Source organism: Chelonoidis abingdonii, chromosome 3, assembly GCF_003597395.2.
Source record: "Chelonoidis abingdonii isolate Lonesome George chromosome 3, CheloAbing_2.0, whole genome shotgun sequence".
NCBI classification, from domain to species: Eukaryota; Metazoa; Chordata; order Testudines; family Testudinidae; genus Chelonoidis; species Chelonoidis abingdonii.
In genome coordinates this window covers 141,513,837-141,526,290 of record NC_133771.1, presented here as the reverse complement: position 1 = coordinate 141,526,290, position 12,454 = coordinate 141,513,837, and the positions used below count along the sequence as shown (strand labels likewise).

Genomic DNA, 12,454 nt, shown 5'->3' with positions numbered 1-12,454 from the left:
TTTTCCACAGGGGGCCTATTTATTTCATTCTCATAGCCACTGATTTTGACAACATATGGATTAATAAATGATTAGCAGTCACCTTCTATCACTGAATTTAAAGAAAATTCTCTTGAAAGTGGATTCTACTTAGTATCAGAGGAGCTATTCCAATAAAGTACTATGCAATACTTCTTCATTTGGCACTGGTGCAACCACAGTTAGAGTACTGTTTCCAGTTCTGATACCTACAATTCAAGAAGGATGTTGGTAAATTGGAAAGGGTTCAGAGAAGAGCCATGAGAATGATTTAAAACTATTCCTTATAGTGATAGACTCAAGGAGCTCAATCTGTTTAACTTAACAAAGAGAAAGTTAAGGGGTGACTTGATTACAGTCTGTAGGTACCTATATGTGGAACAAGTATTTAATAGTGGGCTCTTCATTATGTCAGAGAAAGGTATAACATGATCCAATAACTGGAAGAAGAAGCTAGACAAATTCAGACTGGAAATAATGCAAATGTTTAACATTTTTAACTGTTGGAACAATTTGCAAAGGGTCATGGTAGATTCTCCATAACTGACAATTTTTAAATCAAGATTGGATTTTTCTTTTTAAAGATACGCTTTGGGAATTAGCTGGGGGGAGTTCCATGATATATATTACCCAGGAGGGCAGACTAGATGATCATAGTGGTCCCTTCTGGCCTTGGAATCTATTAATCTTGTGTTTAGCTCCCTACTGAACACCTTGTTGTTCATCCCTGTTGAAGAGCACATTAAGGAAAGCCAATGATTTTGACTAACTGCAAGTGTACGCAGTATAACAGACGCACCACTAGTAATTGTAAATTGTGGCCTGGGATCGGCAGAAGACATTGGCAAAACGGGGTGTGATTGCATTCAGCTATTGAATAAATAGGATCCTGCTCCCAGATACCTTGAGTAATGTCCCCACTAACAGTCCTTCAGCAGGCAATATTAGTACTATAGAACAGAAGTACTGGGGTAAATGATCCTGGCTCAGAAAATTCATTTCTCCACATATGATCCAAAGAGAGACAGCTGTGCGGAAGGTGTGTAACCCAGTTACAAATTCACCCCAGGGGTTCACACAGAATAGTACCTTGAACCTGCACTACATTACTGTGACATGATTATACAAGAGCTTCTCCCACATGTCCTGCCTGTGGCACAAATGGCGTCTACACAGTTTCTATGCTAACTACCATTGGCATGATTGTCTGCAGTTCTATCACAACCATGGCACATTAGGCCTGTGCACAGCACACCAAATGAAAACTGAGTCGTTTATTTGCACAATACAAAAAAGCTTTCTGGTTCAGAGTAATACATGTGCCCTACACTCGACATTTAGAAATATTCTAGTTCACCATGCCAGTTTGCCCACAATGTATGATGTCGTGTAATTACTATGTTGTCTTGGTTCTGAAATTTGTTCAGTCACATAATTCCTATACGTGGTATCTGTATACAAATGGTATCGTCACTGCCACCGTTGTCATGTTTGACCTTCGAATACCACTTTACACTTCCAAGACATGGTATATACGTTATCTGTCTTTTTATGATGCTATCTGGGCAATTCATTCCACTTCTGAGAGTTACCACTTTTTCTACTCTTACTAACATGAATTTACTGTTTTATATTGTAATCTTATGACAGAATTTGGCCCTTACAGAATGTCTTACTGATCTAACAAAACAGCAAAAAAGGAGCATGCATACATTTGTACTTTTAGAAGATATGTAAGTATCAGCTGCATCATTTTTTCCCAGTAGAAGCCAATGACTGCCTCTGTTCCTCTTGTGGTGTCACAGCACTAGAATTCTGTGTATCTCAGTATTCGTCTAGCTAGTTATATATACCTCCTCCCTTCACCACCAAAATATCTGAACACCACATGAGGGAGGAAGACTTGATACTCCTATTCAAAGGGATTAATTAGCTTTTTGTCTTTTCAGTGCCTGTGCTATAAATATGACACATCGTATAGCGGTCTTGGGGATTGACATTTATCATGACCGTTCTCCTTTAACCATAAACCATAAATTAAGATATGATATTTTTTAAAGCCATGTAATTAAAGTCTTGCCAAAGTTGTAGCTAATTCTGTTGAAAAGTGTCTCAGATGTATTCACCTCAAAAAAGAAATTCTATTCCTAAATTCCACTTTAGAGGAATTCTGCTTTTTGGGCTATGTCTGCAGCTCCCATTCTGGGACAGCTTCAGAGTTTTTTCTGCCCCAAGCAGGAAAAAAAAAAAAAAGCCACGATCGTGATCAGCTGTACCACCGCCGCTTCAGAATTTGGCGGCTGGTCCTTCGCTCCGAGAGGGAGTGAGGGACCCGCAGCCAAATTGCCTCCGAAGACCCAGACGTGCCGCCCCTCACCGTTGGCCGCCCCAAGCAGCTGCTTGCTGGGCTGGTACCTGGAGCTGGCCCTGCTCTCATTACCTTTAGTAGGAGATGCATATGAATATAATATGCAAGACTAGCCCCCCGTTGGTTTCTAACTAAAGTAAGTTACGAATACAGCAGTATAGATAATGACTGTATAAATAATGTAAAATGTAAAGTCATTCAATGCCAGTAATTTTTTACAAAACACACCTCTGTATACCTTAATAAAACAAAATCAATTTTCACAGTTTAAAAGAAAAATACATGACAAAATTTTGAGTTGGAGGTTTTTTCCTACGTTTCATTCACCGGTGTGTTCTGATCAATTCCCCCTTCTTGTCTCAACAAGAGGGAAGTTTGGTGAGATCAGCACAGGGTTGGCCAACTCCAGATCAAACAGAGGTTTCTAATATTCTAATATATACCGTATGTGACTGAAAATTGTTTGACCCTGTCTTCACACAGACCCACAGCTAACACCTGTTATCTACCATGGGTAATTTTTCCTACAATACACAGGGACATGGCAACCCATGGTTCATAGCAACTTTAAAAAACCGTCCTATCTACGTAAAGTAGCAAGAATTTATTTCATGAAAACTACTTTTTAATAACTGTTTTCTAGCACTCTCATTTTTGTGAAGTAGTGTCCTCAATATCTGGGGTCCTTCTGCAACAAAACAATCATTCTGAAGAATGAGAAGGATGCCTTGCTGCAAAGTTATTAGATGACGTAATGTACCATTTCTACTGTCTTTGAGGTCACACTTTAAAAAAAAAAAAAAGCTAGATGTACAACATAGTATATATAACTGAACACAGTGTCTCTAATTATACCATGTATATGGCCTAAATCCTACTTGTTATAGGCATATCTGCCCTGTACCTCCACTCCAGTGGCCATAAAGGGGGCTGTAGGTGTTCCCTGCCTCAGTTTCCCTTCATCAGAGTTTTTTCTCTCTCAGAGTTTCCCACTGCTCAAGTCCTCTGGCAGGCTCACTCTGAGCTTAATCCTCTATTTGGGTAACAAAAATCCAAATAAAAATCCCAAAGAAATAAAAGTTTCTTCCTCCCTGCTTGGACTCCCCTTCAGCCTGCCCTCTGGGGTTAGTTCTCAGTTCCTTCTATATTACCTATGAGTGTCTCTGGCTCTAAGATAGAGCACTGACTCCCAGACTACTTCATTGGAGTGCTTCCAGACCCTCCTCCCTATGGTTTCTCCTTCAAATTGAGTTGAGTTTTCTCAGCCCTTTCATGAGGCCCAGGTGTTTCAGGCTGTCATCTGGCCCTAAGTAATCCAGCCCCCTTAGGCTGGTAGGCAGCTAATTACGGCACAAGTGGGACCAAGTGAACAGGGCTGGTGAGCCCCAGGTCTCTTGCACTGTAAAGTGGCAAGTAGCCTGGTAGGCCCAGAGGCACAAAAAGGGAGCAGAACTAGTATAGTACTGCTCTGCAAGGGCATCAAGCTACAAAGAGCCAACACAGGAGCTATCAGCAGCCCCAAGCATGCTACAGAGCTCTGCATCATGAGCATCCATTTGTGCTAGCGCAGAGAAAGGACTTAGCGGTATGGTGTACTGGAGAAGGGTCAGGTCATAGCAAGTATATTTGTAAGTATGTGGCTAACCTATGTGGAGCATGGAGAGGGAGAGAGTAACAACTGTTGAGGCTGTTATAGTTGACCTAGAGTATGTTTACACTGCAATTAAAAGCCCATGGTTGGTCTGAGCCAGCTGAATCAGGCTCGCAGGACTCAAGGTTGTTGAGTTATGGTACAGATATTCAGGCTTGGGATGGAGCCTGAGCTCTAGGATCCTATGAGGGAGGAGGATTCCAGGGGTTGGGCTGCAGCCCGAGCTGAAACATCTCCACTGCAATTAAACAGTCCCCGAGTCTGAGCCCAAGCCCTGCAAGCCCAAGTGTATAACTGCAGTGTAGGTATACCCTTCGAGCATAGCTCAGGGCTTTGCAGGATAGATTCTGCCTCCCATCCTCCAACTCCAGCAGAGAGAACACAATATTACAAACCCCAAGCGTCTGATAATCATGAGTCAGTCCCTAAAACGCCATAAGACTGGCTTAAATATCATGAGATTTTAAAAATAATGTATTTTGAGTTCTTTTGCCCTCTGATGTTTGAAACATTAGGTTAGGATACATGTTTTCCATCTAACCTCTGCAATAAAGGCTAGAAACCCATTTTTTTTTTTTTAATGAAAACTGAAGACCTTCTATATTCACATGACTCCAGAGTCTAGGAAGTTAGGAAAAAAACCAAATATTGCAAGATTGGGGACAAAATTACAAGAGTTTGCAATAATGTAAACCCCATTTTTTCAGTAGGATTTAGACATAAATGCACCCTTAGAAACTGAAATAAGTTTATTTTTAATCAGTTTCATCACAAATATGGTTTGAAGTTAGAGAGATGGTGAAGTACTTAAAGACACTTGGGACAATGAATTATGACATCTCCTAGGTCAAACACCATAGACAGATAGGGATAAAATGACCCATAGTATAATCCTAATTACTTTTACTGAGCTTACCAGAGATATATTTCATCCTGTTTGCCTTACCTATTCAGGTCACAAAGAACTCCCTCAGTTCAGAGAAATTGATCAATCTAGAGCAAAAATGTTCTTCCTTAAAGGGACACTGTCAAGTATGTTCATATTTTTTATATGATATATATATATATTATATATATATATATGCATATTTGTTTTTCACTTACCATTGATATTCACTACCTTTCCATAAGATAACAAGATTATATTTTTCCTACTTGTTTTGTCCTTTTTCATTTCATAAACATTCATTTGTGCCTCCTGCCTTATTTATGAAGCACAAGCTAATGTGGCTCTGACTTATTTACAGTACTTACTTGTTTGTGATCAGTGTCAGCATTGACGTCAGCACAGTTCTGGGAACAGGATTTATTAGTTAACTTGTGCTCCCTCTGCTGGCTGGCTGGTTGGCTCTGCAGCAGCACAACAAAAATACTGGGTACAGTCATGCATAAACAGCGGCTATCATTTGTTAAAAATTTCCTTGTAAGCAGTGATGAAGTTAGGAGACGATATGTAGAATCTGGAGGGCATTTTCCCTTCACATTATAATAAAAAAATAGGTTATATTTGGAAAGTAAACTACTTGACAGTATCCCTTTAATTTGTAGGGGTTTTAGAATCATAGAATTCTAGAAATTAGAGATTGAAAAGACCTACTACATAATTTAGTCCACCTTCCAGCACAATTGTTAACTATAATATATTTTCCAATGATTGGTCCAAACAACTTTCAAATCTCTCCAAGCAATGAGTTTTCTTTCCCCTGGCAGACTATTGCACAGAACTATTGATCTCATTGTGTACAGTACTGTATAGCATACCATTACATTACCTTACGCAGTACTGTAACATGTCACAGTAACATGATGAGATGACAAAATGTAGCCCATGGTACAATCCAGTGTGGAAGCTAAGCAGAGGCACATATTAGCATAGATATCAGTTAGCAGCCATGTTAAGTGTATGACAGAATTAAATGAGAAGGGTTTGTTTTTGTTCTAATCTGGAACAAAAACAATTTCTGAAACCTCTAAAGTTACTGCTGAATGAAATTGTCACCCTCCAGTCAGCTCTACTTATGAGGAATAAGTGCTGTACCACATCTATTCTTTACAAAGTGGAGCCTTCCATATCTACACACAGGCACAAAAATAAACATACAGAGACCCAGTACAAATGAAGACTCTGAATAATGCAGAGAAACTGTATCTACTACCCATTCCTGCTCTGCTTCTTTCCTCTCCTCCCCAACCCAACCTGATAACATTTAAAAAATTCGTAGCTGGCCTCACTTAGTTCCTTTATCACTAGGTATCTCAGTAATTCTAAAAGTGTATAATTTGGTTGCAAAGGTCACTGTAATAAGGTCGACAAAATTTGTCATTCTACAGAAATTCAGATGTACAAAGCAAGCTAAATTGTTCTCAAGGCCTAGTAAGAAACCTCAACCTTTACACCTAATTTACCTTGGACTGTGGGTCTATATTTTGCTAATACATTACAGTTTAAACCACTGTGTTAATTAGCAAATATAAACACACATTTTTTATCCACTGTGTTCTTAACTTGTTATTAACTGGTTCACTGTATATGCACTACTTACTACATTTGATTTTAGGCACAGCAAAACTACCAATGATTCTGCCAAAGCTATAAGAATACCCCCATTTTTCACTGACTTTAAATCCTCTCAATTTCAAGGCCACAAACTGCAACCATTTGGATTCTGGCAGAAGATGAAATTATGGGATGCAACCTAGAAATCATTAATAGCATTCTACAATTTGCCAGTGATATTGCAGTTGAGCATTAAGAAGCATTCCTTTATTCCAGGTAATGAATGCACTGCCTTCACGAAAACTACTTGTGAAATTGTGGATAGAAAAGCCATGTGTCCGCTTCTCCTATATGCAATGTAGGGAACTATTTCTCCCACAGTACATTAAGCTAACTTTCTATCAGAAACATAAAGGCACTTTAAAATGTCTGCATTAACGCTGAATCTGTGAATGTAAAGTTCACGATGGAATTTCACCAATGCTGAATATGGCCCTGAATGTCTATACAAAGAATATCAGAGCCCATATTAAAAATATCCAAATGTAAACAAATATATTTGTAGTTCGTTCACAAGCTACTTAGGCCCAAATATGGAAGACAGGTTTATACAATGACTTGCAAATCCCCCAAATGAAAGATATCAAATGAGATACACTAATTGAGGGTGCTGGAAATGATGTGGCATATTTCTTCAACATAAACAGTCTGTCAAATGTGATGAATGAAATTACACTTAAATAAAACTGTAAAAACAGCAGGTAGTTTATTGACAGGAAAGCATTGCACACAGAATTAGTTCTGTTCTTGCATGTCAAACAAAATTCAAGATGTACCGAACCGCACTGTACAACTTGAATTCTTGACAAAACCAAAATGCAGATTTTGCAGGCAGAAAACAGTTGTGTTCCTGCAAAAAAGCTGTTTTCCTTTTCAAAATGTCTTTTTTTCCCCCAGCACAAATCCATGAAAACTCCAATTTTTTCCCAGAGGGTGGATTTTTGTATAATTTCACTGTGAAATGCTACTGTACATTCTTTGGCAAAAGTGAAGATACCTGTCCTAGTCTGAACTCACAAATAATCACTAAAGGGTTGGTGGATGTGGTCCACAATAGAAAACTGATACAGTGGTTGTCCTGAAAATGCTAATAGTTACCGCAATAGTTTACATTGTACATCTGTGGGATTTTTATATTTATTTACCTTTGTATAGAACAGCTAGAGATCTTGAATTTTGCTGCTAACAATCCACCATGCTTTATTTTTACTCATTCCTGACATAGTAAAAACTCACCACCAGAACCGGCACTTGAAACCCAGGTTGCTAACCTCAGTGAAGAAGCAAAAATTTGGATGGGCCGTGGAGACTGAACTACCCTCCCATCTTTAACGGTGGTCTCCTAGACCAGAGATGATACAGATTGCAGGGTAATTAGTAGAAGTTTACTCTGTTGCTACCTGGGGGGTTTAGCTGTTTAGTGGACAAAGAGAAAAATTGAGTCTCCCGGATGAGGCTATGTAAATTATTTTCCTACTGTAAATGATTGCCTACACTTCCTAAAGGGCTCAGAGGACAGCATTTCAGAGGCAGAGAGAAGCCCAAGACTTAATCTATAATAAAATAATAAATAATAATAATAATAATCTGTATGCTTTAGACAACACACAAAGAAATGCCACATCCCTTTCCCCAAGGTAGCTGTCCAGAGCATGCAGAGTCACCACACATTTCATTATGGCTACCACAGAGATTACTCTACTTGCAGAGAGTAAATCATTTATTGCTGGCAAGCTTAGCTATATTTATTAACAATGTAAACCCAGATGCCAATGGTTTTCCCTATTGACTGAAAGACTAATATTTCGTCAATGGCTTCCTCTAACCTCATATCCCAGATTCAATTGTACAATACCTCAACATGTGACTGAACTTTCAAGTGTCCAAGTTTGCTCTTACCTGCTGGATACCATATGTCCAACCCTGCCTGATACGGTCCCTTGCCCACACATTATGAGCATTCTCTGCTAGTTTATCCACCATGGCTTCTTGAGAGGGGGTCAACTTGATAAAGCTCAGATCCATGGGAGCAGGCTTGTATCCACTTGACAACTGGTAACTGTCAAACAATATAGAATTTGCAATTGGTGATTTTTTTAAAAAAAAAATATTACCACATATTTCACTGAGAAAACACTAACAGATATTATATAGGAAAACTACTACATCCACTGATAAAACCACAGAAATACAAATATTAATAATCCAGCTAAGGTCTAAGTTATAAGAACAATGCATGAAAAGAATGCACAGAAACTTAGCTTTGGTTTCTATTTAACTATACCTAGAGTGACTGAAGAAGTCCATTTCATTAGGTAGTAACATGTTATTGGATGTGTAAGTGATTGAGAATTACCAACATCCAAAAAAAGCTTTAATATACATATTGTGGCATTTCTTTGCATGCTTAAACCAGTGTAGAGATTAAAGCTGATATCTGTCTAGGCACTATATGCCCCCCCCCCAATCCATCACAGTATCTAAGCACCTCACAATCATGAATAGATATCTATATCCTGGGAGGTAAGGAAGGATATCCTTGTTTTACAGATGAAGAACTGAGGCACAGTGCAGATTAAATGGGTTCCACAAAGAAACATGGAAAGTCTATAGCTGAGCATGGAACTGAACTCTGGATTGTCCTGGTCACTATACTATCCTTCCAGCCCTCAGCTTCTTATGGCTTGAATAGGAAACACCATAAGCAGAGCTCTGAAAACTGGCAATATAATGAACCTTGAAGGGTTCTGTGTTATTTTAGTGTTTCTCCATTAGCATTATTTCTATGCATTTCCCACTCTGTCAGTATTTCCCCATATGGGGACAGGATTCCAATAACATTCAAAGTAGTATTGTGAGTCCCATGCTCAAGAACCAACTCTTGACATTGACAACCTGGCTAATGATCTAGCATTTTTAGGGAAGGTCATCAAAAGCCTATGATAGGCAAATTTGAAAGTTTCTTGACATTTCCATGACCCTGGTCAACCCTGCTATAGGGCTACAGAGGGGACAGAAATTGTATTGGTCGTATTAGTTGTGATTTCACTGACCATTGCTTGGAGATCATCAAACTGTTGAAGAAACTATTTCACTGAACTGAAGTGTCTACCTTACAGACACTACAAATGATGTAAAAAATCATGAATGATAAAAAAAAACAACACACAATCATTAATGTAATCAAGCTATGAGGACCTATTGCCAGGAAATGAGGTGGGGGGAAATTGCATGTATTTTCAGTAAAAGCAAAAAGGTAGAAGAAATTATTTGTCCCTACTACTTGATCGGTGTCAAAAAGTTTATTGTGGACTTGGTAATAAAATCCAGAACTCCTAACTTTTAGTCCTGTGTCTTTATCTTGTTTGTACCAGAGACACTATTACAGTCTATAGGGAGAATTGGCCTCTCCTGTAAACTGTTATCACAAGATGAGCTATCTTCATTCATTATGTCTTTCTTAAAAGCCTTTAACTGTGATTTCTGATACCAAAGTGTAACAGGCCTCCACGCAAAAACAGGTATCAGAGCATGTATGTAATTTGAATTCTACAGTAATCAGACCCTCAAAGGGCAACAGAATACCCCCACATCTTTGTTTTAATTTTTAGTTCACTTCTGCTGACAAAGCACAAGAAATCAATTTTTAGTGACAGCTATTCCAGATTGTTTTTACTGTGCCCTCTCTGTCATAAACATGCTTCAAAGCATTATGCAAATCATTGAAATAGTGCTAGGAAAATCTCATACAGTAATTTTGGAACTGGTGACTTAAAAAAAGCAGCTAGTTAATATAGCGCTTGATTTTAATGAAAAAAAAGTAAATTGCAATTTTGCTATGCTGATGGTTAGAGAACAGAATAAATCACTTACCCAACATTAACAAGCTGTTGCTGCCTTTTTTTTTTTAACCTGTCATGTAACTCATAGCTCTTAAGATCTGCCAACAGACATAAAAGAGCTGAAACTGAGTCTTCACTCTAAATTTTTATTTTATGTGAATATTCTCACTGGTGGGCTGGTTAAGATTCTATCAGTACAGTCACTTACTCTCCACTACTGCTGCCTGTAGTTCAGTCCACCTGTACGTGAGTAAACCGTTAAATAAGATCCAGCACAGCAGAACTGGATTAGCCTATTATTTTGTTAAGATCTTCTTCCATAAGGAGTCTGTTAAACTGAACAACCAGTTAAAGAGAGAGAGAAAACAGGCTGATTAACAGGTGAGATTTTTTTCACCATGATAAAACATGTACCATTTTGGTCACAAAGGTATGTTGCTCTGTCAGAAAACACAGGTCTGGTTTCACAGAAATTATACACATTCAAGACCTGTCAACTGACAAGGGAAAACAACAGAAACACTGAATTTAGACAGTTTAACTAATCCAGATATTTTCTTGTATCTCCCTTGACCAGAGAGTGAGAATACAATATTAACTCACCCTTTTTATCCTAAGATCCTAAAATGCTTTGCAAACATTAAGCAAGCCTCATAATACCCTTGTGAGGTACCTACTGCATAATTCACTAAAGTAACAATTGGGGACATAAAGAGAAGAACCTTACAGTCTAACAAAGACACCTAAATCCACATACTAATAGTTATTTTGAAAATAATTTCTTGTTCAATTTATTGCCCATGGTCTGTAGATGCTTTTCTAAACTCTGCTTGTAAATGCTGTAAAACAATAGATTGGAATTAAAATGTTTTAAACTTTGCAACTATTTGAAATTGTATAAGCCCTAATCTATTTTCCCTCCATCTTCCCTTTTTGACTCCGCTTTAATTTTGTTAGACTCAACTGAAATCTTATTTTTTCAAATAATCATGACAAATAGGAGCTCAGAGGAAGGGTAAGTACAGCATGATTGCTGGACTATGAATGATAGAACCTTTTGAACACAGAGGTTTGTAATGAAAACATCACACAATCTGAACTAATTTACAAAGGAGACATAAACAGCATCATGATGATGGTAAATGCAAAAACACGAAAATGTCCCAATCAGTTTTCTGTCCAACTATAAAAATATATTTTAATAACTTATCAGCAACACATACTCATATGTAATTTATGTAGTCTCAACAGTTATCAAAATGGATTTCTTTTGTTAATTAATTAGCTTTGTCTGGCAACTGAATCAATTATATCTAATCACTGGCTTCTGTCAATCAATTTGCATTCATGAGATCAATTTATAGACTAACATGTCAATGTTCTGCACACAAATCATCTTCTCAGCATGACTTACAACAGAGCATTTTAACACTCCTGTTTGGAGGAATCAGTGAGGTGCCAAATTTGCAGATGATACAAAACTACTCAAGATAGTTAAGTCCCAGGCAGACTATGAAGAGCTACAAACGGAACTCTCAGAACTAGGTGACTGGGCAACAAAATGGCAGATGAAATTCAGTGTTGATAAATGCAAAGCAATGCACATTGGAAAACATAACCCCAACTATACATAAAAAATTAGGGGGTCTAAATTGGCTGCTGCCACACAAGAAAGATCTTGGTGTCATTGTGGATAGTTCTCTGAAAACATCCACTCAATGTGCAGCAACGTCAAAAAAGCAAACCGAATGTTGGGAATCACTAAGAAAGGCATAGATAAGAAGACAGAAAATATCATATTGCCTGTATATTAATCCATGGTACATCCACCTCTTGAATACCACACAAAGACGTGGTTGTCCCATCTCAAAAAATACATACTGGAATTGGAAATGGTTCAGAAAAGGCAACAAAAATTATTAGGGGTATGGAACGGCTGCCATATGAGGAGAGATTAATAAGACTGGGACTTTCTACCATGGAAAAGAGATGACTAAAGGGGGATATGATAGAGGTCT

General features: G+C 38.1%; 1 protein-coding gene across 3 annotated transcripts in view; it reads right to left on the bottom strand.

Annotated features, from left to right (window-relative positions):
- The window catches only part of RYR2 (ryanodine receptor 2), a 749,362-nt gene that overhangs the window by 335,489 nt on the left and 401,419 nt on the right, over positions 1-12,454 (bottom strand). For all 3 annotated transcript variants that reach the window (XM_075064183.1, XM_075064184.1, XM_075064185.1), the window contains exon 26: positions 8,494-8,653. In XM_075064183.1, coding sequence (XP_074920284.1) covers positions 8,494-8,653 — 160 coding nt within the window. The remainder of the gene's footprint in view (positions 1-8,493; positions 8,654-12,454) is intronic.